Source organism: Monodon monoceros, unplaced genomic scaffold (assembly GCF_005190385.1).
Source record: "Monodon monoceros isolate NGI ecotype Baffin Bay Population unplaced genomic scaffold, NGI_Narwhal_1 Super_Scaffold_1, whole genome shotgun sequence".
NCBI classification, from domain to species: Eukaryota; Metazoa; Chordata; class Mammalia; order Artiodactyla; family Monodontidae; genus Monodon; species Monodon monoceros.
In genome coordinates, this window is record NW_021703765.1 from 45,205,451 (window position 1) to 45,232,780 (window position 27,330).

The 27,330-nt window shown below is 40.8% G+C and overlaps 1 protein-coding gene across 2 annotated transcripts in view; it reads left to right on the forward strand.

Moving 5' to 3' along the window:
- Window positions 1–27,330, forward strand: part of CHST9 (carbohydrate sulfotransferase 9) — a 198,753-nt gene that overhangs the window by 158,809 nt on the left and 12,614 nt on the right. The window contains exon 5 of one of the 2 annotated variants that reach the window (XM_029232135.1): window positions 21,543–21,573. In XM_029232135.1, the coding sequence (XP_029087968.1) occupies window positions 21,543–21,573 (31 nt within the window). Of the gene's footprint in view, window positions 1–21,535; window positions 21,574–27,330 lie in introns of both variants that reach the window. The other variant, XM_029232143.1, reaches the window with a different exon arrangement.

Here is a 27,330-nt window from a genome sequence, read left to right on the forward strand (position 1 = left end):
TGACTTCTTTATTTGTATATAAATACATGTACTTTCTAAAGCAGATTCGTTATATGCACTGTTCTGAGAACACAGTGAAGATGTTGTTCTATATCATTACGTACAGATTTGACTTTATTATTTTTAATAGCTACACAGAGGTATGTCTTTCCAAGAACGACACTGATGGCAGAAACCAGGAAAGGAACGATGGCAGCCTCAGAAGTCAAGAGGCTGGGCTCACCACTACCCAGCTCTGTGGTCTTAGCCACATTAACTTTTTTTTTTTTAATAAATGTTTTTAAAAATTTTTTTTTATATTTTTGGCTGAGTCGGGTCTTAGTTGTGGCACGCGGGGTCTTCATTGAGGCATGCGGGATCTTTCGTTGCGGCACGTGGGCTTCTCTGTAGTTGTGGTGTGCGGGTTTTCTCTCTCTAGTTGAGGCGCGCGAGCTCAGTAGTTGTAGCACGCAGGCTTAGTTGCCCCGCAGCATGTAGGATCTTAGTTCCCCAACCAGGCATCTAACCCGCTTCCCCTGCTTTGGAAGGCGGACTCTTTACCACTGGACCACGAGGGAAGTCCCCACATTAACTTCTATAAGCCTCAGGCTGCACCATCAGCACAGCTGGAGATACCAATAGCCTTTTCTCGGTCAGAGTGTGGACAAGGCATGGGATGTGCCTGGCATGGTACTAGGATATTGTAAGGGCTCCCTAAATACTAGCCATTGCAATCACTACCTCATCATTTTATTGCCTTCACATCGTAAACAAGTAAAGGCAAATGACAAATTAGGAAAAATATTCACAAAATGTATGATAGGCAAAAATTAATATTAACAAGAGAAATGCTCTTATTAACAAGAGAAATTAGAAAAGGGAGCTAGGGAAATGAGTAGAAGAAGAAATATCAGTGCCCTTTAAACATATAAAAATGTTCATCCTCACTAGTAAAAAATGAACCAAAGTCAAAACAATTGGATTGCATAAACAGCATGCTTCCTAAAAAGTTGTTATCATTTTTTAAAATTCAGACTTGACAGAAGTGCTGGGAAGTAGGCTTATAGGAAGATTCTTAGTATTAGTATTAGATCCTTAGTAAAGCTATAATTTGTCAACTCCACTTCTAGGAATTGTGCTGGGGAAAAGACATAGATGTGCTCAAAGGTACATTCATGTGAGCACCCCTCACAGCATTTCATATAATAGGGTTCTCTCCCCCCCCCCAAAAAGATAGTAGAATAAACATTTCAAGAGGGGGACTAAAGAAGCTTTGGTATATTAAAAAACATACAAGTAGCCATTCAAAATGATATAGATTGAGAATGTTTAGCAGCAGGCAAAGATTATTCATAAGATATTCTGTAAGTGAACAAAAATGTTTTTGTAATGTACATTTAGATGAGGTTTTTTTTTTTTGGTCTATTTTTGCTTCTTTCCAATAGAATACATTTCATCACGTTTTTTTAATATACAGCAGGTTCTTATTAGTCATCAATTTTACACACATCAGTGTATACATGTCAATTCCAATCGCCCAATTCATCACACCGCCATCCCCACGCCCCCGCGGCTTCCCCCCCTTGGTGTCTACACATTTGTTCTCTACATATGTGTCTCAACTTCTGCCCTGCAAACCGGTTCATCTGTACCATTTTTCTAGGTTCCACATACATGCGTTAATATACGATATTTGTTTTTCTCTTTCTGACTTACTTCACTCTGTATGACAGTCTCTAGATCCAGCCACATCTCAACAAATGACCCAATTTCGTTGCTTTTTATGGCTGAGTAATATTCCATTGTATATATGTACCACATCTTCTTTATCCATTCATCTGTCGATGGGCATTTAGGTTGCTTCCATGACCTGGCTATTGTAAATAGTGCTGCAATGAACATTGGGGTGCATGTGTCTTTTTGAATTGTGGTTTTCTCTGGGTATATGCCCAGTAGTGGGATTGCTGGATCATATGGTAATTCTATTTTTAGTTTTTTAAGGAACCTCCATAGTGGCTGTATCAGTTTACATTCCCACCAACAGTGCAAGAGGGTTCCCTTTTCTCCACACCCTCTCCAGCATTTGTTGTTTGTAGATTTTCTGATGATGCCCATTCTAACTGGTGTGAGGTGATACCTCATTGTAGTTTTGATTTGCATTTCTCTAATAATTAGTGATGTTGAGCATCTTTTCATGTGTTTGTTGGCAATCTGTATGTCTTCTTTGGAGAAATGTCTATTTAGGTCTTCTGCCCATTTTTGGATTGGGTTGTTTGTTTTTTTAATATTGAGCTGCATGAACTGTTTATATATTTTGGAGATTAATCCTTTGTCCGTTGATTCGTTTGCAAATATTTTCTCCCTTTCTGAGGGTTGTCTTTTCGTCTTGTTTATGGTTTCCTTTGCTGTGCAAAAGCTTTTAAGTTTCATTAGGTCCCATTTGTTTATTTTTGTTTTTATTTCCATTACTCTAGGAGGTGGATCAAAAAAGATCTTGCTGTGATTTATGTCAAAGAGTGTTCTTCCTATGTTTTCCTCTAAGAGTTTTATAGTGTTCGGTCTTATATTTAGGTCTCTAATCCATTTTGAGTTTATTTTTGTGTATGGTGTTAGGGAGTGTTCTAATTTCATTCTTTTACATGTAGCTGTCCAATTTTCCCAGCACCACTTATTGAAGAGACTATCTTTTCTCCATTGTATATCCTTGCCTCCCTTGTCATAGATTAGTTGACCATAGGTGTGTGGGTTTATCTCTGGGCTTTCTATCTTGTTCCATTGATCTATGTTTCTGTTTTTGTGCCAGTACCATATTGTCTTGATTACTGTAGCTTTATAGTATAGTCTGAAGTCAAGGAGTCTGATTCCTCCAGCTCCATTTTTTTCCCTCAAGACTGCTTTGGCTATTCAGGGTCTTTTGTGTCTCCATACAGATTTTAAGATTTTTTGTTCTAGTTCTGTAAAAAATGTCATTGGTAATTTGATAGGGATTGCATTGAATCTGTAGGTTGCTTTGGGTAGTATAGTCATTTTCACAATATTGATTCTTCCAATCCAAGAACATGAGAGAATAAAAATAAAATACGTGGAAGGGTGCACCACAAAGGTTAACAGGTCTTATCTACAGGTGGTAGGATCACAAGTAATTATTGTTACTTCTTTTATCTGGATTGTCTAAATTTTTCACAACAAACATTGATTTAGGAATAATAAATAAGGCAATAAAGTTGTCTTTTGGCCACACCAGGCAACATGCAGGATCTTAGTTCCCCTACCGGGGATCAAACCCGTGCGCCCTGCAGTGGAAGCGAGGAGCCCTAACCAGTGGACTGCCAGGGAGTTCCCGACAATAAAGTTTTTAACACAGTCATGTGATAGGCTACTTATGTTTCGTTCTAAATGTATTTGAAACTCAAGCTTCTTTATTACACAAGGAATGCAACTTGTAGAGAATTAGAATGTACAGAGAAACGAAAAGAGAAAAGAATCCATGAATCCGTCACTCAGGGATTCATAATGTTTTTCATAAAAATATAAACATTTTAACAGAAATAGGTTCACGATATAAATACTGCTTTGTAACTCACTTTTTTCATTAGATATATTCATATTTCATTAACTACATCCATTTCATCGTTTTTGACTGGCTACCTAAGAATCCCACTGAAAGATTTTGCCAGAACTTCTTTCACTAATTCTGCCTGAGGTTCTCAAAAGTTGTTCTCAAGTTCGTTCCTGCCGAGCCTGGAACACACAGGCTGACCCAGTTTCATACACTGCCCTGAGGATTTCCTTAGAACAAACCCTAGAAGGGGGATTCATGCTTCGGTTTGACTCTTTCCCAATCCTCTTACTTGGATAAAAATAAATTAAGGAAAACAACTAAAATTTGAGTAAAGCACACTTTTTTAAATGGCAGGAAACCAAAATTGGATCCCTCACTGACAAAAGTGCCTTCAGACTTCTTCTGATGGAAGTTGGAATAAAGGCTGTGCTCATCTAACTCTCACACTCTGTGGTTCTGGGGACACTTCATTGCAACCATGAGCTGAATCTCTGCTCAACTTCAGCCACCAGCTCCCATGGCCACAACTTGAACTTGACCTATGACTGCTCTACTTCAAAAACTAGAAACTTAAAGATCTTGGACTGCATCTTGCTGTTATTATCTCAGGGCACTTCTTGCCCACCTAACTGTTCTTTGACCTCATAGATATCTCTGCCATTTAAGCTGCCATTCTCTGCACTTTTTTGAGCCCCCTTCTTTCTTAATCTATCCCAAGCCTTCATGTCCATCTTCAGATCTCCCCTTCTTCAGGACCGTGGAGCCCTTTTACCCTCTATTTTCACATCACCTGCTAGAAAGATGGAGAACTTTCCACAGCGATGCTGATGAATGCCACTTAGAAATCATGTTCTCCAACATGAGGAAGGTGTTTACATCACCCAGTATTCTAATGTTCTGATTCCCATTGATGATGATTCTAACCCTTCACTATCATCTTTAAATCCACACTCTTCTCACTTTTTGCAGGCTGCCTTGCTTCAGGTTTTTTGAGGAAATGGAAGCCACAGGCATGCACTCCCTCAGCTTCTCACTTGCCCTACAAACTCACTCTACACCCTCCATGCCCCTTTCCTTCAGTATCAGAGGATGTGCATTCCTCCTCCAGGTCAAAGCCAATCCTTTGCTTCGGATATATTGCCCAATTGCCCAACCAGGACCTGTTGCTCAAAGTTTCCAGGTCTGTCTCCAATATGTTCAACGTCTTGTCATCTGGCTCCTTGGTCTCGGCCAGAGCTATTTTTAAGTCCTTTGGTTTCATTAATACTTCTACATTAACTCAATCTTTTGCCTTTCATTTTCATTCAGATTTCTCATATGCGGAGTCCTTGCTTCCTGTTTCCATTTTCTCACCTCCAAAGTAACTGACATTTGGCCTCAGCTCCCACCATTCTTTAGAAACTATTCTTACTCACTGCTGGTCAAAAAATGAACTTTTCAGATCTTATCTCTGCCATCCTTAGCACTGAATTCAGTTGCTGCCTTCTTCTTTTTTACCTCAACTATGTATTATGAAAATTTTCAAACCTTTCAGAAAAGCTGAAAGTATAGTACAATGAGCATGTAAATAGCTGTCATCAAAATTCACCAGTTGTCTACATTTTGCCATTTTGCCTCATTTACTGCCCCCCACTCTGTGTATATGTACATACACATTTAAGAGGAAGTTACAGACATCATAACACCTCACCCTAAATACTTCAGCACATATTGCCTAAGAATGAGGGCGTTCTCCTGCATAACAATACCATCTTCATACCTAAGAAAATTAACAATAATTCTGTAATGTCTTCTGATACCAAGTCCATATTCAAATGTCTCCAATTATCCCAAGAATGTCTTCTACAACTACTTCCTTCCGGAACAAGGAGCTGATGGATGTTCAGACATTGGTTTCTATGTTTCTTTATTCTTTTGTAATCTAGAATAGTATCCTAGCCTTTTTTTCCCCATGACATTAAATTGTTTAGGAGTCCAGGTCAGTTGTCTCTAGGATGGCCTACATTCTGAGCATTCCTCATAGCTTAGTTTAAATTGTTCCTTTCCTCAGTAAACTGACAGTCCAGAAACCAGGTTGGACATTTTTTGGCACTGATACTTCATATTGTGTTGTCACTTTTCCACTAGTAGTGCTGCCAAGTTTGATCACTTTGCTCGAAGTGTGGACAACAGATTTCTCTATATTAAAAGTACATTTTTCCTTCTCAATTACTGAGAGATCCATGGAATAATATTTTGCATGGTAGTAATATTCTGCTTGAGAATCTGTTAGCAATTCCCGCCTGAATCAGTTATGACATTGGAGATTTTTAATATTTTTTCTTAATTCTGTCACTTCCTCTACATTTATTAGATGACATTATTTAATAAAGAAACTTTCCCTTTTTTTGCTTTCTCTTTTTTTGCTTCCTTGGGCTGGAAGATCACTAGGAACTCGCTGATTTTTATCTATGAAATCTATTACAATCAATTCTAATCATTCTTCTTTTTGGTGTGCATTTTTCCTAATGCGGACAGTGAAAACCTGATTAAGCTAGTTCCTGAGTCTCTTTGGTATGACCTCATTAGTTTTGAGTACTTCTTTGGATTGCTAGCAAAAAGATATTTTTTCTCTGCCCTAGCCCTGGAATCAGCTTCTCTAAGGAGCACTGGTTCCTTTTAATGAGGAATAGCACATAGAAACTAAGACCTGGGTATTGGGTGTGTTCATTACTGCGAAAAAGTTAGTTTTTCTTGGGGCTTCCCTGGTGGTGCAGTGGTTGAGAGTCCGCCTGCCGATGCAGGGGACACAGGTTCGTGCCCTGGTCCGGGAAGATCCCACATGCCACGGAGCGGCTGGGCCCGTAAGCCATGGCCGCTGAGCCTGCGCGCCCGGAGTCTGTGCTCTGCAACGGGTGAGAGGCCCACGTACGGCAAAAAAAGGTGGTTTTTCCTAAATGATTCCTTTATATGTTTTCCATTGAAATTTAGAATTCCTCTGCCTTTGTCCCTTCTCTTTTTTCTTACACTGAAAACTTGAGTTCCTAATACTATTAGTATACTTACTTATTTTCTTTTTCTTACAATATACTTTAAAAAGTTTCAAAATATAATGCCAATATTACTACTAACAATAAATCTGCTGGATGTTAGGCTTATAATTACTCTGTGATGCTTTTTGTTCTTGGAATATAAACCATAAAGGTAAATAATGAAATGGACCCTTCCCAGAGTCAGGGTTGTTACAGAAGAAACATATCCTAATCCAGCTATTGGAGCCAAGAACCAGCATCATGTTATTATGCAAATATTTTCTAATGGAAGAAAAAAAAATTTACTATAAGTAGTGAATTTAATCAAAGTCAAGGAGAAAGGATTTTCCAGTTGTGTAAGATTGTGATTGGTGATTCAAACTACCAAAATATTATTGACCTTAACTTCGTTAACAGAGAAGGATGGAATGCACAAAACAGTAAGAGAGATAAATCAGCATCTTAAATTCTTATTTATGCCACTTGGGTGTGCTTAAATGTAAGAAGAATTATAGTAATGTTAGCACTCAGTATAGCACTCTAGTAGAATTAGTATTATTTGCCTTTACCATAAAACTCTAAAGGTTTATGCTCTCTATTCTTTCAAGGAAAAAAAGAAGAATGGGAGATTTTAAAATAAAGAGAATTGTATAACAATTAGTGTCTAAAATGGTTTATGGATTCATGAGCTTAAGTTACTTACTTAAATTATTACTTTTATGGGGACTACCAAATTTAATCAGAGATATACATTTTCCAAATGGAAGGGGAAAAATAAACCAAAAGAAAATGATTCTGTCACCACTGTGAAACAGAATAAGTAACACATTTGCCTGCTAAGTGAAAAAAATGGTGAGCTTTAAAAACCAAAAATCTTTTTTCACAAAAAGTAAGAAGCTAGGAATCAATTATAATTCAAGTGACTCTTCAATGATTTCCTCCTAATTAATTTTAATGATGTAAAATAAATAAGTATCTGAGGAAAGAAGAATTTGATATGATACAACCATAGATCATGTTCATCTTTATCTCTACCTTTTCCCACCACAGAATTGATTTTATGAGACCTCCCTATTCTACTCTACCACCCTCCCCACTCCCCTTCACCCCTCACCCCTTACCTTGGGCAGGGAGGGGTGATTAGAATATACTTAGAACCTCTGAAATGTATAAGCAAACATGGCAAAATTCCCCCAAATGCCAAAAAATATACCAAAATGTAAAATATCACCAGTCTGTCCTCTCCTGTGGGTATTGTCCAGGAAAATGTCTGGTTTATTGATACTGGGAAAAATGATGTTACATGGAGCTACCAAGAGCTCTCTGTTTACATTCGGTCTCTGCCGCCTGAACCACAGGCTGTCCCCATGCCAAGGCGTGACCCACTGATCATACAGAGGGACCACTGACAAAGGCACAGCCTTCACTTCTCTCCACAGAACTGTAACCTACTCAATCCAAACAATCTCTCTGGAGGTATGTTTACATCATGTACAAAGAGCTGGGAGATTGACTAACAACTACAGCCCGTTAGCAATCCTTTTAGCTAGTTCTAGCCTTGAGTGGGTAAGCGTTGATGTATGGAAATGAGGTAATTGAAAAAACATCCATATATACTGTCTGTAGTCACTAATACTCTAAAAATTACCCTTAAAAAATCAGCTATCCCAATTCAGTGTTTTTTAAAAATATCTTGCATGAATTTGAAAGGAAAAGGAGAATCCATTTCAAAAATAATTTGATTTTTCAAAAATAAGCTAGTATTTCCTGCTACTTCCAAAGGTGGGTGGGGCAGAGGACCTTACTTTTAATAAGACTGTGGACCCTACTGTAAATGACATTGTGAAGTCCAGGGTCTGGAACTGAGCGATTGTGTCATTTACAGTTTCCCTGATTGAATACTAAGGCTTTAAGACATCACCAGGAATAATTAGAGGTTGAGGGTACATGGGATCTGCAAACTTAATAAAGAATTAATAAAACTCAGTCATTTTTCACAGCATAATGGATATAAAAGAAAGAAATGAATTTAATGATAAAATGTTAGGTGTGTTAAAGAAAAAATTTCCAACACGTTAAAATGGTAAAGAAGACTTTATTCAGGACTGTCACAATAGGGGTATGTAACAGAGGAGAGAGATGGGCTCAAATACAAGGACAAGTGGGGACTTACAGCCAATGAGCAGTGTGGAGTCAGTGGATGGAAAATGACTAAGAGGGGACCTTAAAGGGTAGGAGGATTCTTGCAAAACTGACCTAACAGAATTCTTGCTAAAGGCTGACCAAAGACTCACACATCAAAGGTGGGGGATGAGAAACCTGATCACAGATCAAGTGTGGAGGGACTCTTACTCTTAGCAGGATTCTTGCTAAGACTGGGCAAGGCTGGCAGAAGACTGGACAGGGGTCAAAGTCAAGGTCAAAGGAAACTGACTAAAGTCTGATGGAGGAGAGAGTCTTTGTCAGGTGCTGTATTGTAGTTCACCCTAAAAAGCAGCAAAAGGTGACCAGCCCAGGAAATTGCACACATTCTTCTTCTCAAAGCATGTGTTACAGGAGAATGAGAATTAGTTCACTAGAGGCACTGACTCCCCCAGTTCTCGAGGGAAGTCCTTTGTGTCAGCTGGTTCCTCTACCCCTCCGGCACTGGAGGGGAAGCTGCAGGCTTCGTTGTCCTGTGCCTCCGTGTGGCAGGCTGGGGACTAGAAGCCAAGAGCAGGACTTGGATATATGCCTGTGCGTTTATGCCTTAAGGTGAAAATAGGATTCCAAGCATTTTCATTTTTATTAATTGGCTAAGCTAAAGTTCTTAAATGTTTGACTACTTGTTAATCATTTAAATTGGACTAAATTTCTTTTTCATTTTTTTGACCCTGAAAATACATATTATCCCTGGTTTTCTCCCACACTCCCTGGTTATTCCAGAATAGGATACTTGGCTGTCTTGAAAGTTGTTGTTACTCTTCTTAACCACATTGAAGAACAGCTTCCATCTGGGTTGTAAACAATCTGGTTTTATTATCCTTAGCTGGAGCCTCCTGTCATACGAGTCATTACGGATGCCAGGTATTGTGCTAACTCGTTGAATTACCAAAAATGATCCTATAATATACTTGTTATCCTTATTTTACAGATGAGAAAACTCACAGAGGTTGTTATTTGCCCAAGGCCACCCAGACAGAAAGGAGAGAAGCTGAGAATCAAGCCCAGACATTCTGAATGCTTAGCCTCCACTCTTGACCATTGCTAAAATCTGTGTGGTTGGTGTCCTTAGGAAAGTTCCACACTTTCATAAGCTTCGGTTTATAAATAAGGAAATCGGCCTAAATTTCTTTTACTAGAACTTGCGATTTGCCTTGATGATATTGTGATTTACAGTAAGAAATAGATCTATAATATTTGGTCTTTGTCCCAGTTTCTGGCCCAGAGCTACAAAAACCCTTGGAATTTCCTAAATGATGAGCGTGATAAAGGTGTCTTTTTTTATCTTAATAAGGTGACTTTTGGAGCCCACCTAAGGGTGGAGGCTGGTTGCCAAGAGAACCAACAGTGTGATTAGAGGATTGGAACTTTCAATCCCACCCCTGACCTCCAGGGAGGGGAGAGGGGCTGGAGATTGACGTCAGTCACCAATGACCAATGATTAAATCAACCATGCCTGTGTACTGAAACCTCCAGAAAAACCCAAAGGGTTGGGGTTCAGAAAGCTTCCCGCTTGGTGAAGGAGTGGAGGTTTAGGGAGAATGGTACCCCCAGAGAGGGCATGGAAGCTCTACGTGCCTCCCCCATACCTCGCCCTATGCATCTCTTCCATTGGCTGTTCCTGAGTTATATCCTTCTGTAACAAACCGGTGATCTAGTAAGTAAAATGTTTCTTTGAGTTGTGAGCCCCACTCTAGCAAATTAATCAAACGCAAGGAAAGGGTCATGAGGACCTCTGATCTATAGCCAGTAGGTCAGAAGCCCAGAGGACAAGCTGGACTTGCAGCTGGCATCTGAAGTGTGGTGTGTGTGTGTGCACGTGCACGTGTGTGTCGAGGGGCAGGGCATTGTGTGCAGGCATCTAGGACTGACCCTTAGCCTGTAGGATCTGACTCTATCTCAAGGCAGGTAGGTGTCAGAAGTGAGTTAAATTTGTGGACAGCCAGTCCGTATCTGTGAAGAATTCAGTTAATTATTTAGTGTGTTAAAGGAAAAACACACCAACGGAATTGGTGTCAGAATCAAAGCCTTTGACTCAAATCCAGGACCAGAGAGAACTTAAGCTCTGAAACCAAACTTCTAACTTGCTAGTTCCTGATAGTAAATCCTTGTAATAGCTTAGAGACAGCATCTCTTGTTCACCACAGACGATGTAAAATCTGCATTCCATTACCTAAAGAGGCATCATTGAACATAAATTAAAAAAACCTGTTTCCCAAAGTTCTAATTTGGTCATTATTTCTCTGTATATACTTTAAAAAGAGTCTTGCATTCTGTAGCTTCCCTGGGCATCTCTCTGCAGAAGGTTGCCTGATACAGACCTCTTTCCTGATCTCACTTACTGCCCTCCTCCAGGATGTCTTTCTGGTATTCTAAACCTAACAAATGTTGAAAGGAGCTAACCATTCCACCTCCACCATTACTCGCCAAATTTACTTCTTTAAACTGGCCCTATTTCCTTGTCTCCATCTTTGCATTAAGAACGTCTTCTCCCAAACAACCAAACTCAAGATCTTGATCATCTTTAGTTCCCTTCTTTCCACCACCTGCCCTGCCACCCCAGCCCCCATCTGAATGAAGTCCCATTCTACTCACACAGTGTATCTCTCATTCACCCACATTATACCATCTCCGTACCAGCACCTCTCATGCTCAAACCATAGCACTGTTCGATTCATCTTCTTCAAACAGTTTCCATCACTCTCTGGCTCAAAAATGTTTTAGAGCTCCCTTACCAAATAAATGTCAAAATCTCTCCTAAAGTATTTAGGACTCTCCACGGTACTGGTCCATGACACACCTCGCTAATATACAGACTTCACTGAAGTCAAGCAGAATTATTTACTACTCCTCGTACACACCCCATGCATTTCCTGGTTCTGCGCTTTCGCTCATGCTTTTCCTTTCAGGTGAAATACCTTTTCTCCAATCTATTTTTATTAATATAACTACCCAGATCAAATGCTATCTCTTCCATGAAGCATCCTCGGGATCCCCCACCAAACACGACCTCTTTTTTATTTGTGCCACTTCTATGGAAATTTTCAATCTCCCTGATTCTTTTCATGGCCAAAGAACTTAAACTAAACAAACTTAGAGACCATCTGTATTTGCAACATTGTCATTAGGTACTGAGGATAAAGCAAGGACTACAGGAGTGAAGTTATTTGCTAAATGTCATACAGCTTAATAGTGGCAAAGCCAAGACTAGAAGAGTCTGAAAGTGAACCCATCACCATTTCTACTATATCAAGATTTAAATACCTTTTGATCTGACTACCTACGCAGTTTACTAGTAAATCTCTTACAGCTCCATGACTTAATGTTGTTATTTTTGGGGGGTGCTCATCTTGCTTCCTTTACTTCTGTACTTCCAGAACACCAAGCATAAGGTCCAGAATAGATGCTCATTAAAATATTGCTGTAGGATTAGATGAGTGAGTTTTGCTTGGGGATAATCTGAAAATCCTTTAACATGAAGACTATGGCTGTTGAGAGCTCATCGCTCTTTTCTTTACTTAACCAATATCTTTTGAGTGGTTCAAGTTACATATGTAAGCTCATAAACTTTGAAAATTTAATTGAATACCCAAATATGTTTATTGACAAGGAAAAGAAGTCAACATTATTGCATCTATCAACGAGCTGAATAAAACCCCTTTTGACTCTAGATTAACTCAAACTCAGATTATTTAACTGTTATTGAGCCATCCCTCAAACACTTTGTAAAATGAGCTAAGAAATTAAAAATCAGCAATTTTAATTTTTCAGCTCATAACCATAAAACGTATCCAGGTACTTTTCTGCCTCATTTTTGCCCAGTTGTGTGTGTATACACACATACACGTACACTCACATGATGCAGCCCACATATACACACGCACTCCACTTGCACCACAGTTACCTTTGAACAATGGATACTGCACCTCCAGAGGCAAAGTCTCTGACGGTGGTGAAGAATTAAGTCATTCGTTATTACGACAATGATAGTTGCTATTAGTATGGTCATTATTACTTAAAGTCCACATTTGGTGCCTGACTTTTTCTGCAGTAGAGTTATAAACAATGAATGCCAATTTTAGAAATATCAAGGAGTCGAGGTAGTAGCTACAAATGACACTTAAAGATCCCTCTTTCTAACTCTCAGCGGGAGATAAAAAAGTATTGAGAGCGCTCTTTGGGACAAAGTCGTGAGATAACATGTCTCCACTATATTTATTAGTACATGGTCTTATTAGCCATCTGTCACAGAAATGGACTGACTTCAGCCAACAGTTTACATCAAACTCATTTTCTAGACAAAGAAACTGAGGCTTGACAGAGAGTGAAGAATCAGCCCAGAGAGGGCATCACGAGCTCCCATAATTCACTTAGTCCCTAGGTTCCTACCCGCCTCATCCTTTTCCTCCTTAGTGTTGCAGGGCATTGTTCCTTCACTTTGCACTCAGTTGGTTGAAGGTAGGCACCACAGGTTTGATTGATACGTCAATTTGCATCTCAAGGCATCACTCGATAAAGACAGTGCCATGAAAGGCTACTCTCTCACAAGCCAATTTCCCCCTCTGGGCTGACTTTAGAAGCTCATTGATGTCACTTCCTTCCTCAGTCAGCAAGTGAATCTTCTTTAATTCTCAAGACCAGCTGTCCATGCTGTCAACAGAAAGTTATTAAAATTCCTTTAAAGTGAATAAAAATAGCCTAAAAGCAAATGTACTTGGAAACAGGAAAGAATCAGTATGCAAAGTCCACAAGCCTCTGAGCAAAATAATGTTGATCCAACCAGAGATTTCAAACATGGTATATTCAAGAGGCTAGAAAAAATAATTAAAAGATGCTAAACCACATACTTCTTAATCTTTTATTAGCAATGGCTTATGCAGTTACAATTTATCCCCTAAATTCCATTCCTCTTTCTCCAATATGATTTGAATAAATTGAGGAATGACTTAGGTTTTCCTTAAGTGGGATTCCCTCCTTTTTTCTTGTCTCAGCCAGGGAACATTTACATCTCCACCAGGCTGAGACTATCCGTGAGCAAGAGAAAACATTATCATTAGCTGCAGTCATAACCACCAGAGCCACAAAATAATTATATAATTATATATTTTAATTTATTAGGGTTTTAATAGCTCAAGGGAGGAGACCATTTTTCTCATATTTAAGTTGCTGTATCTCACAGAAGTGGTCCATCTGGCTCGACTCCCCATGATCCTCAACAGACTTTCTGACCTTAGGAACTGGAATCCAACCCTGTTACCTTCTAAATCAGCCCTTGCCTTACCCTTCAGTCCCCAACATGGCTTCTACCTTGTTACCTGAGTTGTTCATGAACTGGTCCCTAAGTCCCTTTAAAACATGGCTATGTTCCCTGCCACTTACATCACCTAAAATCACCTACCTCTTCCTTATTTGGACAGAAACCACAAATCCTGGACTCACTGTGACCTTTTGCCAGGGAAACTGTATCCGACGTGTCTGTCTTACCATCCCAAGACACAGCCCAAGTTTGTGTGTTGGGTTCCTACCTGTAACTGGGGCACTCAGGTCAAGTCTACCCCAATACTGCACCACCCAAGGCCCCTAATTCTGCAAACCCCACAATTCAAGTAACAGAAGCTTGAATCTTCACTGTAACTATGCTAAGAAGCCCTATTTTAGTAAATAGCAGTTTAGTGAAAGAAAATGGTGGAAATTTGGGTAAATTCAAACTAAAAGGACAATTAAAATATTGTTAACCTTCAGGAGAAGTATAAAAATGGTGTTTTGTAAGTTATCTAGAATTAACTCTCAGTCTTTCACTTCAATTTCCACAATTTTGAACACTTATTATGTTTGTGATACAGAACTAGGCTACTACAGATGTTGTATAAAATAGGAGGGGAAAAGGACATTAGACATAATCACTATTACTAGGATACTTTAAAATCCTTGAAAATCCATTGGGAACTAATACAAAAATGGCTGCCATCACAAAACAAAGTATTTGGTATGGGTCAGAATTTATCAGTAGTCAACTTCAGGCCTTCATGTGATCCATCTAGTGAGTTTTAACCACTGAACCTTTCCTTTCACTAGGGAGCAAGAGCCAGAAGCAGCTGCCCTTAAAATATGGGAACTGGTACAAGCTGCCCCAGACCGAAAATACTGTCAGTCATTCCATAAATTTGTACAGAACACCTAGAGTGTGCCAGCACTGGGCCCTGGATACAACAATAAAAAAGGTGGATCAACTATACTCCAACAAAAATCAATTTAATAGAACTACCATATGACCCAGCACTCCCACTACTGGGCATATACCCTGAGAAAACCATAATTCAAAAACTGTCATGGACCACAGTGTTCATCGCAGCTCTATTTACAATAGCCAGGACATGGAAGCAACCTAAGTGTCCATCAACAGATGAATGGATAAAGAAGATGTGGCAAATATATACAATGGAATATTACTCAGCCATAAAAAAACGAAATTGAGTTATTTGTAGCGAGGTGGATGGACCTATAGTCTGTCTTACAGAGTGAAGTAAGTCAGAAAGAGAAAAACAAATACCATTTTTAACACATGTGTATGGAATCTAAAGAAAAAAAAAAGATTCTGAAGACCCTAGGGGCAGGACAGGAATAAAGATGCAGACATAAAGAATGGACTTGAGGACACAGGGAGCGGGAAGGGTAAGCTGGGACGAAGTGAGAGAGTAGCATGGACATATATACACTACCAAATGTAAAATAGATAGCTAGTGGGAAGCAGCTGCATCGCACAGGGAGATCAGCTCCGTGCTTTGTGACCACCTAGAAGGGTGGGATAGGGAGGGTGGGAGGGAAACACAAGAGGGAGGGGATATGGGGATATACGTATATACGTATAGCTGATTCACTTTGTTATACAGCAGAAACTAACACAACATTGTAAAGCAATTATACTCCAATAAAGTTGTTAAAAAAAATCAGTTTAAAAAAATAAAACATAGAAGAAGAAAATAGATTTTTAAAAAAGGCACAGATTCCTTTTTTGTGCAGTGTTGAATTTATAGACACTTTATAAAACATCTTTAATAAATAACAAAAGTATAAGCAATTGTCATATTTTAATTTTTATTGATATTTTAAAGGGACCCACATTCTTTAAGTGTTAGTAACCACTGCTATAAGATATAGAAAATTAAATCTTTTCTTTAGTGCTCTTACACTTATATTAAAATCAGCCACCTCATAAAAATGGTTATTACTTTTTCTTGTCCTATTTTTAAACGTGGTTTCCTCATAAGAGATCTTGTCTTGTTAATAAAATGTTATTGCCAGAATTTTTACTTGAAAACTTTAAGGATTATGTACTGTAGTCTCAAATCAGAAAATAGCAAAATTTTAAAAAGACAAAATTAAAAAAAACCAAAACAAGATAGGCAGGGTCCCTGACCTCAGGGAGCTCACACTATAGAAGAAGAAACGAGCACAGAAGCAAGCGAACATACAAACGAGAAAACAATCGCAAGTTGTGGTAAGTGCTGGGAAAGAAATAAACGAAGGGCTGAGATCAAGAATCACAAGAGAAGATGGGGTGACCAGAGAAGAGCCCCTACAGTCTTAATATTAAACTGAAACCTGAAAATTTGAACGAGCTAGGCCTGTCAAATTGGAAAGAGAGCAGCATGCACAAAGAACCAGAGGTCAAAAGGACCAGAAATTCACATAAGACCAAAGTGATTGAAGGGTGGAAAGGGAGAGGGAATGGAAATCAATGCGAGGTTGGAAAGATGGGCAAGAAGCAGATGGGGCAAGGCAAATAGGATGTAGTAAGGAGTTTAGGGAGAGCAAGTGTGGAAGCAGGGACCAGCAAAAGGCTGATGTCACCATCCAGGGGAGAGCTGTTGATGGGCTGCAACAAGGCAGTGTCTCTAAAGAGACGGGCATAACTTGTAGATAGATTCTGAAGACAGAGTCCCTCCTGCCCATGGACTGCTCTGAAACCTCTCCCCTGCTCCCGTCTTTGGCTCCCTTGGACTATTCCTGGTCCCTGAGCCTTTGCATAAGCAATGTTTACAGTTCTGTGCTCTTTTGCAAGATAAAGACAGGGCCCTAGTTCACCAAATTGCCTGATCTGCCCTGTTACAGATCACCACGTTGGTCCTCTTCCCCAGATTGTCATGTTCCTTCCTAAAATACCCTTTAATGGAGAGGAGGGGGGATGCAATATTCCAGAATCTGGCAGCTGTAGAATATCCAATTACCGTACGAAATACACAGAAATACAATGGGCATATTTGCACTCCAAGAAAGAGGAAGAGATTCGTAACCTCACCTCCGTTTCCTTGTCTTAAGATTTCACATGTGGTACTTTCAAAACAGCTTGAGCATCGCTACAGAATGGATAAGGCTAAAAGTAGGCTATAGTCCAGAAGTAGACAATGTCAGAAAAGCAGGGAACCAAGCCAGCAAGCTCTTTGGGTCCAGCCAGGGACCAGGCCTGTGTTGGTCACAGTTGAATCCCCAGAGCTTAGTATCCATATGTGACATATGGTAGCTGATCAGATATTTGTTGATTAAGTGACTAAATAAGCCAGATATGACTCTTTCCAATCTTTATTCCCCTTATCCATTTGTTACCAATTTCTCTCAAACATTTCTTCCATGCACTCCTTTGATTTTCCTCGCTCTCTCTCTCTCTCTCTCTCTCTTCCTTCCCGTTTCGACCTCCCTGGTCTAGGCCCCAATCCATCACCTAGTTTACCCACCCACCAAAGCCCCCTATGTATTCTCCAATTGCTCTCCCTACTCTGTCCAATGTATTCACCAGTTTAGTTTTCCTTCATATTCCACCTCTGCTGAAGAAACCATCATTGCCCCCAGATACTGTTGCAAACATAAGGCAATTGACTTGTTTCCAGGTCACCCTGGGCAACAGTATTTCTCCCAAGACCCTCTCCTCTAGTCAGAGCTGTCATTCTCATGGTGCCTTCCAAATTGCAGCCATTTCTGAAGATCTGATTCAAGTTCCACCTGCTCATTATTCTGATTCCTACATCCCAAGGATAGGTCCTATCTCATCTTTATTTTTTTAAGCTCTTGTATTCATCCTCTCTCTAAGAATTTGTTCAAACATGCCTATATCCAGAAGACATTCTTAAACTCCATTGAGTAAAAGGCCAATAAAAAAATCAATAAGAAGTGTGGTTCTTGGGACTTCCCTGGTGGTCCGGTGGTTAAGAATCCATCTTCCAATGCAGGGGACGCAGGTTCAATCCCTGGTCGGGGAACTAAGATCCCGCATGCCGCAACTACTGAGCCCACGTGCTCTAGAGCCCACAGACCACAACTAGAGTGAAGCCCATGTGCCACAACTAGAGAAGCCCGTGTGCCACAACAAAGAGCCCGCCTACCACAATGAAAGATCCCACATGCCACAAAGAAGATCCCGCGTGCTGCAACTAAGACCCAAAGCAGCCAAATAAATCAATAAATAAATATTTTTAAAAAATGGGTGGTCCTTGGCGGTTCGTGAGATATTTCTGCATAAGCCAAAAGGGAGGATAAGAGTGGTTGTTGACAATATTTGTCCCGGAAGCCTATTTGTTCCCCAAGATCAGCCACACCGGTTGCTCTTCATTTGTGTTCTCACGTGGTGTCATTCATAAAACTCTGTTAAAACACTTAAAATGTAGTGTTGCCACTTATCTCTACTTACCTCTCTCTCCCACTTGACCTTGACCTTGAGGGTGGGTGCCCTGCTGTGTGCGTCTTTGCACATCCAGCATTCAGGAGGTATCTGCCATCTTGAAGGGATCATATTTTTTAGAATAAATATATTAGACATTGAACTCATACTTTCAATTCATTAAGTTAGGGAAATGCCTGAACAGCTGAGAGTCTAGTTGTGAGGGACGAAAAATGGTCCAGAGGAGCTGGAATCTGAGAAATTTTTATTTCATGTGTTGGGGCCTGCTGTTCAAAATAGACTTGAAACTGCAGATTCTTGCAAATCTGTGCATGGCTGCAGAGGTCTCCTGGCCTCCTGCATTGTCCCATTTTTCTGTGTGTTGGCATTTTTCTGAGGAGCAGATTCGTAGCTGCTCTTGGGTCCTCTTCTTCCCCATCAATCCATCCTCCACCCCACCTCTCAAGTCATCTTTCCCAAAGCTGGTGTCTCACCTTCTTCCCACACCCCTTCCTTCCCACCTGCTGTGCTATGTATGCTTATACTATATAAGCCACTCAGAATGTCTCACAATTTACCCAAACACACCCTCTCCTTGCCTCTGAGACTTTACTCTTCCTGTCCCAACTCCCTGGAATGCCCTTCTCTCACCCTTTGCCTGCAAAATTCATACTTATTTAATCTTCACAAATCTGGAGAGGGGTAAATACTGTTAGCTCTTTGTTATAGATGGCCAAACAGGACCAGAACGTTGAGTAGCTGGCCCTGAATCAAGCATCTAGTAAATGACAGAGCTGTAAATTAGATGCCAGGTTGTCACCTACTCCATTTTCTAGACTCCAGTGGGCTGCTGCGTGATTAGGTTATGATTATTTGATTGTTTGGGCTCTTATTTTTCACTTGAATTCCTTCAGATTTCCCTTGGTTCCTAAGGAAACAGAACTAAGATTTTGTGCTGCTGCTGCCCCTGACGTCACCTCCAGCCTATTCCCCAGGTAGCAACCAGCCCTGAGTGGTCCTCTGAAAATGCACGTCTGACCAAGGCATTCCAGTGCCCCTACTCACATCCTGGGCTACACCCCCTTAATAACTGACTTCCCTCTACTTTGGGGAAGATCATAAATCTCCCCCAAACGGTCTACATGACCATGGCTGTATGTTTCTTGCCTCATTTCACACCACTCTGGCCTCCCCTTAACTTTCCTCCAGCCATGCTGGCTTCCTTTCTGTGCTTTGGACCCACTGGCTCTCTCCTTCCTGAATGTTCTTCCCCCTCTTCTTGGACATACTGGTGATTTAATTCAAAAGGCAAGTTTTTTTCCCACAGACCATTAAACAGTCTTCTTTAAACACTCTGCATATTATCTGACAAGGGAAATCTAAATATTAAAATGTACCAAGAGAGTCCGATTGGGCAGTACCATTAAAAAAAAAATGAAGAAAATTGGTTCTTATAATCTAGAAACTCCAAGATTGGCCCCTGGTATTTCGTGACAGTGACTAGATTTAAGATCCCACTCAACAGAGCCATTCCATTCTCTGGACTCCTTATTCTTCTACTGCATCCCATGTAACACTTAACCTAGTACTGAACACTTAGTAAAATTTCCAGATATACTTATTATTAGTTGCTCAACTGACTGGTAAATATCACTTATTCATTACAAATCTTTTTTGAAAACAGTTTTGACAGTTTCTTAAACAACTAAACATGCAACTACCATACAACCCAGCAATTGCACTCCTGGGTATTTATCCCAGAGAAATGAAGACTTATGTTCACATAAAAACCTGTACATACCTATTGATAACAGCTTATTCACAATAGCTAGAAACTAGCCAGATGTCCTTCAGCAGGTGAATGACTAAACAAACTTCGGTATATCCTTACCATGGAATACTACTTAGCAATAAAAAGGTAGAAACGCACAGGAATGCACATAGCAACCTGGATGACGCTCCAGAGACTTATGGTGAGTGAGAAAATCCTACCCCAAAAGGTTATAAAATGTATGATTCCATTTACATAACATTCTTGAAATGACAAAATGATAGCAATGGAGAACAGATTAGTGGTTGTCAGGAGTTAAGAAGAGGGTGGAGGTGGGAGGACAATGGATGTGACTATAAAAGAGCAACGTGAGGGACCCTTGTGGTGATGGAAATGTTCTGTATCTCAACTATGTCAATGTCAATATCCTGGTTGTGATATTATTGTACTATAGATCTTCCAGATGTTACTGGTGTAAAGGGTACAGGGGATCTGTCTGTATTATTTCTTATAAATGCATGTCACTACACAATCATCCTAATTAAAATTTTAAAAGGGCACATTTAATAAAGTGTACATATCACACCAAGATGTTCACAAGCACGAAATAACTGCAGGGCCACAAAATGTCTTCTTTCCTCTCTTTCCTGATGGCTTGTTGGTTATTGATTATTCCTAAGGACTTTTTTCCTTGTATGTAAGACACATGATACTGATCACTTTTAGGCTACTTTTGCAATGACTGATGTTTATTATTTTAGAGTCTTTATTATTTATACCCCTGTGTTGCTTTTCATATGTTATGTTACTCTGATTTGTTTCTGTCCTGACCAAGATACCATTCATAGGACTGTTGGTTTGTACTTTAGTCTTTGCCAGTACCAAGACATAAGAACGTCTTTATCATCTTCATAGGTCAGAGAAAAGTTGCACCTCTGCCATCCACCACTTTAAATCTCCTCGCCTGGTCTCAAGGTTCATTGAGTTCAGTGTTAATATTATGCTTGAACAGGTTGTCATTGTTTGTAAACCTTTGACTTACTGGCTGTGGTTCAAATTTTTCTTTGGTCCTTTCATCTCTTTACCATTTCTCTGCCAAAGTTTAGTACATTCTCTGGTATCACCCTTCCCGGATTTCCACTCCATTTTCTGTTATCTTTGCCTAACGTGGTTTATTTCGGTTTTGACTTTTTTCTTCATCCCAATTATTGGAGTGATTATAAATGTCCCTATTGTGATACACATTCTTGCTTGGAGAGTTCTTTTGGAGTTTTGCGTGAGAACAGAGCGAGACTAGTACAGTATTGTATTCCTTTTCATACTTTCATGTTGAATTTCTTTTTTGCTCTCTCTTTCAGTGACCAGAGAAAAAATCCAGGACCATATCACCAACCAGGTATTTCCTCACTTCTCATAAACTGTAATGTAGAATTTTGCTTTAAAGATTAATAATTATTTGTAAATATTTAGAAGGGAGGGTATTGCTAGTTCTTGGGTATGAGCAATATGCGTGTTATGGGTTCTGAGAACAAATAAACCGATCCTCTGTAAACGATCATACACTTTCCTTGTCTCCCTCACCTCATTCCATCCCTCCTCACCATCCTCCCCAAGGGTGGGAAACAGTGAGATGTGGGCTCTGCCAGTTCTGACATAAGCATCCCTCGGAGCGTATCATGATCTCTCTTTGATTCTATCATGGCTGCAAATAGATACTTTTATCTGCTTCTCCCTTAACTAAGGTGACTCTCCTCTGTGATTTTCCCAAGTTCTAATTCGCCCAGTCATTCCCTCCCAGACAAGTTAAGAGCTAAACCCTTAGCAGTGGAAACGTACAAGTGGATTTTCCATTCTGGTCTCTGATTTCTACCCACATTTAGCCAGTGTCTTCCTGCCTGCCTCACTATTTCTTATCCATTCTTTTTTGATTAATTTTATATATTTACCAGTAGATGGAGTCATTCTGTACAACGGTTTAAGGGGTTTGAGACATGTAGCCACACATCCAAACCAAGTTTGGCCTGTCTTGCACCATCCCACCCGCTTCCCACGGGCCAGCTGAGCTGCAGTTTCTCCCAGTGCTGCCTGTGTCACTAGACCCAGGGAATGCAGACGCTGGCCTATGGCAAAATATGCACAGCTTTCATTCATAGACCAGAATCTCCAAGTCTTTTGTTGTTGTTCTCCTCTGGCCTAAATTATAACTCACCCTTGCCAAGGGGAAGAATGGTGCATCTACATTTATACCAGTCAAGGGTACATTTTTCAACATCTTCTCCTAATGGGCTTCAAAATAAATTCCAGTTCTGGTCCTCATTGTCATTCCAACCGAAGTAAGTTCTAGCTCTACCTAATCTGTGCCAGATGCCCTGTAATTCATCGAGCTTAAAAAATGGTTCATTCATTTGGCTAATATACTATATTGCAAATTCAGTAGGCAAAATTTAAGGCTTATCGGGTACCATTTTTCTTTTGAATAGAGTTGTAAGTACTGTATTGACTCTTTGTACCAGCCATCTTAATACTTGAAAATGCCACCCCTGTGCAATGTTGAAGTCAATTAGTCATTTCAAAGAGTTTATTTGCCTTTTGAACTTGGTCTGTTTAACATTGTATTTCAACTATTTGTATATACTCAAGTAGCTTGGTAAGGCTGAGCAACAGTTAACCAGTAATGTTTATTGCTACCATTTTTATTTATTTAAGTCACAGAGGGAATGCCTTTCCTTAGAAAGAGAACTGTTTTCTTTGTTAACAAGGTAAAGCAGTTGGTCAAGAAATAAAGACCACTCCTCTGGGGCAGATTTTCATTTCCTGTACTTTCCTTCTTTTTACCCTTGGCTAAACTAATAGAGTAGGTAGACACCAAAATAGAACACCAAATATTTACTTATAATCTTAAACATTGATTTGGTGCCAGATAAAATCATAATGGTTTCCAGTCCCGGTAAGACAGCGAAATTCTTTGGACTTTAGCTTGAGAGGTAAGGGTCTTAAGTATATTAGTTATACAGTCATTCTCAGATCAGATAGTTGTATGGCTCAATCAGTGTCTGCCAGCTGTATTTCTAATTCTACAGTAGAATTTCTATCTTTTCTTCTTCCATGTAGGGAGGCACTCCCCACTCTCAGAAATGTGCCGGGGATACAACTCTAGGAGGCATCTTACACTTCTAATTTATCTAAAGTCTGGCAAAGAGCTACAAGATGAAGTCCCTTCCTTTTTAATTTCTTTTTGAAATTGAGGTATAATTGACATATAACATTATATTAGAATCAACATAATGATTCCATATTTCTGTACACTGTGAAATGATCTCCATAGTAAGTCTAGTTACCGTCTGTCACCATCCAAAGTTACAAAACGTTTGTTTTCCTCGTGATGAGGACCTTTAAGATTTACTCTCTTAGTAACTTTCAAATATGCAATATGCTAAGATGGACTATAGTCACCATGCTGTCCATTACAGCCCCAGGACTTATTTGCTTTATCACTGGAAGTTTGTACCTCTTGATCTGCCCTCCCCTTCTGCCACCCAAAGAATCTGGCTCTTGAAAAACATTTCTGTACACTCACTTTGGATAATCAATAGTGTTCTTTATCAGAAAGGCATGTAAAATAGAGCACTGGTGAGTGTTAATCTTGCCCCAAAATCCTTCCCACTAGGCACTATAGATTGTGTAATTAAATTGAAATTGAAAATCAAGTCCTTTTTTCTTCTTCCATTAAGCAAGCTACGAGTTGCACGCCAACGTGAGAAATCAGAGCTGGAGCGGAGGGAGGGTTCTAGCCTGCTGGCCGATAGCCAGCGTGCATTTTTAGCCCACAGCTACTTTACCACACCTGAGCTCTGAGAACAAACAACTGTTTGAGTTCTCTGGAGCGAACGCCGAATTCTTTCCTGTGTAACTCACTGGGGAGGTTAGTATGCTATTTTAAAGTAACCTGTTAACGCAGTTTGTTTACGGGAAGAGGACAAAAATGAGCAGTGAACCGCTAGGCAGCTCATGTCCCAGAATGAGATGAATGCATGACCCATTTTTTTCAGCTGTCCCTTTGGCAGTTCATTGCTGCAACGATTTCCTCTCCGAAAAATGTGCCTTGTAGAGATGAAGTCTCCTGTAGGTTTTTCTGAATAATTTTGACTACGGTAGATTAAAGATAATACCTTAAAATACTACCAAAAATAGCTTCAAAATCAAATTAGCATCTTGTCAGTACGAGAATGGGAGTACTGAATATAAAAACTTTTGATTTCAGTTTTGGAAACTGCCTTCTTACATAGTAGGCAATTGAAACCTGTAGTAAATGAATACCTTCTGTTTATGCCTTTTGGAACAGTAGATCACTGGAACCCATAGCGAATTAATAGTTTGTTTTTAAACAGCTAGTTGCTGAAGAGGGATACCGAACCTGGGGCTCGGTTTCTCGCGGGCGGGATGTGTATGTTGCGGGGGGGACGTCCCCAGTTCTGGTGCTGGTCATGAGAAAGGCTCGCCTTCGCTGATAGGCCGGTTCAGAGAGAGCCAACGCCATTGGCGGCTGTTACAGCTTATGGGGCTGTTTCCTGAGACTGCTGCAACAAACTCTCACCAACTGGATGCTCTCAAACACACTAATGTATTGTCTCTTGGTTCCGGAGGCTAGAAGTTCAAAACCAAGGTGTCGACAGGGCCAAGCTCTCCCTGAAACCTATGGAGGCGGGTCCTTCCTTGCCTCTTTGCTGGCTTCTGGTGACGCCGGCAATCCTTGGGGTCCCTTGGCTTGTTAGCTGCGTCTCTTCAGTCTCTGCCACTGTCATCGCGTGGCTGTCCTCCCTGCGTGCCTCTTCTCTTCTAATAAGGACACCAGCCATATTGGTTTAGGGCCCACCCCCATGACATCATCTTGATAACATCTGCAAAGACCCCGTTTCCAAACAAGGTCACACTCACAGGTACCAGGAATGAGGACTTCAACGTATCTGTTTGGGGGACACAATTCATCTCATACCAGGCTGGAAACTTTAGAGTCATCATCCACTCCATGTCTCCCTCTGACCAGCCAGCACTTGATGTGCTCTCCATAGCCCTGTCCAATCCAGCTCCTCCTCCACCACCCAGCCCTTGGCCTCTGCTCCCCCCAGGCCCTCATCTCGTTTGCTCTATATGGTGGCTCCATACGGCTCTCCCACTGCTTCACCGCCATCCCATTCATCTTGCATTCTGTTCCACTTTACTTTCTGAAATACCAATCACCTGGCATCTCTCCTCTGCTAAAAAACAATAACTAAACAGAAATGCCTCCCCCATTTTTAGCAGTGATTATTAACGCTGCACGTGCATATAATCACCCTGGAGCTTTGTTAGCACAGATCCTGAGACCCGCCCCCCCTCAATGTCACATGCACCCCCAAGAAATTCTGGGCCAGGGGTTGGGTTCAGACAGGGCTTCACTATTAGACCAGGCCAAGAGGGATCATGTGCTTTCGAAGGCCTCGAGCATCACAGGCACAGAGAGACAAACACTTTTTTTTAAAAATATTTATTTATTTATTTATTCATTTCTTTTTGGCTGTGTTGGGTCTTCGTTTCTGTGCGAGGGCTTTCTCTAGTTGTGGCGAGCGGGGGACACTCTTCATCGCGGTGCGCGGGCCTCTCACTGTTGCGGCCTCTCTTGCTGCGGATCACAGGCTCCAGACACGCAGACTCAGCAGTTGTGGCTCACGGGCCTAGCTGCTCGGCGGCATGTGGGATCCTCCCAGACCAGGGCTCGAACCCGTGTCCCCTGCATTGGCAGGCAGATTCTCAACCGCTGAGCCACCAGGGAAGCCTGACAAACCCTTTTTTTTTCTCTCCAGCCTCATGTTTTAAAGTTTGATGACCAATTGAGCACACACAAAATGTTGGAGAGGGATAGAGCAGCTGAATTGGACACTCTGGTCCTTTGGGGTGAGGTTGGGCTGGGGGATAAAAGACCAGCCTTTGCCCTTTGAAACCAGAGAAAGAAAAGCTTTAGTTTCAACATAGCCATGCCCCATCCCCCATAGCTGGAGGATGTGTAGGCAGACGGCGTTCCTCAGCAACAGTACTTCCACCCTCCCTCTGCTTGGGAGATGGGTGCAGTGGGCAGGTGTAATTCTGGGCAGTACTTAGAGCTGCCTGGCAATCCCAGGTCAGAAAAGTGAGGCATGAGGTGAGGGAACCTGCCCTTCCCAGGAATCTTGTGAGCTTTACTGAATCATCCCATCCTTGACAGGGGCAGGTCAAGCCACTGCCCAGGAGTCCCCAGCTGTGTCTAGTTTCTGGCCTGTCCTCCTCCTGAAGGTCCATTGGGCCACTCAGGCCTCTGTGGCAGGGTGGCCCTCAGGCGACAGGGCTTCTTTAGCTTCTAGGCCCAGAGCAGTCCTTTGGGACAGGCTGCAGACCACAGGTGGAAACAAGGACTGGGTCTTGTGTATCGCTTACTTTAAAACTTCTGAATATTTAGACATACAGAGTGTGGGCTTCCATTCATCCTCTTGCTCTAGGCCCTGTAAATGTTGGGGATGATCCTGATCAGACATCTACGACTTAAAAACTCAACATGTGATTCCAATAAGAAGCCAAGATGGAACCCACTCACCTCTTGTCTATAGGATAAAATTCAAACCTGCGAGTACAGAATCCAAAGCCCTATGATCTCCATTGGAGAGCATGCACCCCGCCTCCCTAGACTTATTTCCCATTCTGCTCCTTTATGTAAAACTATTGTGTCCTATTTAAAACTGTTCTACCAACATACTCACCCCTTTCTCTGCAGGTACAAAATTTACTCATATTCCAAGACCTCACTCCAATATCACCTCTTCCATGAAGCTTTCCTCATCACAGAGCTAAGAGTAATCTCTCCTTCTTCTGTGCACCTATATTATTTTTTCTGCCCCTTTGCTATAGACCCTTGCATTTTCTACTCTATATTCTAATTATTGATATTCCTATGTGATTTTGTAACTAGATAGTATTGTCCCAAAGGGAAGATATCATGTTTGGCTCATTTCTGTGTTCACTGTTAGACCTTGCACATCATAGGCATCCAACCAATTCCTGGTCCATTGTAAATTCTTCCACTCACTAAATTATTATCCTAGAAACCAGAGGAACTGCTGGTTGCAGACAGGCTGCTCCCTGGACC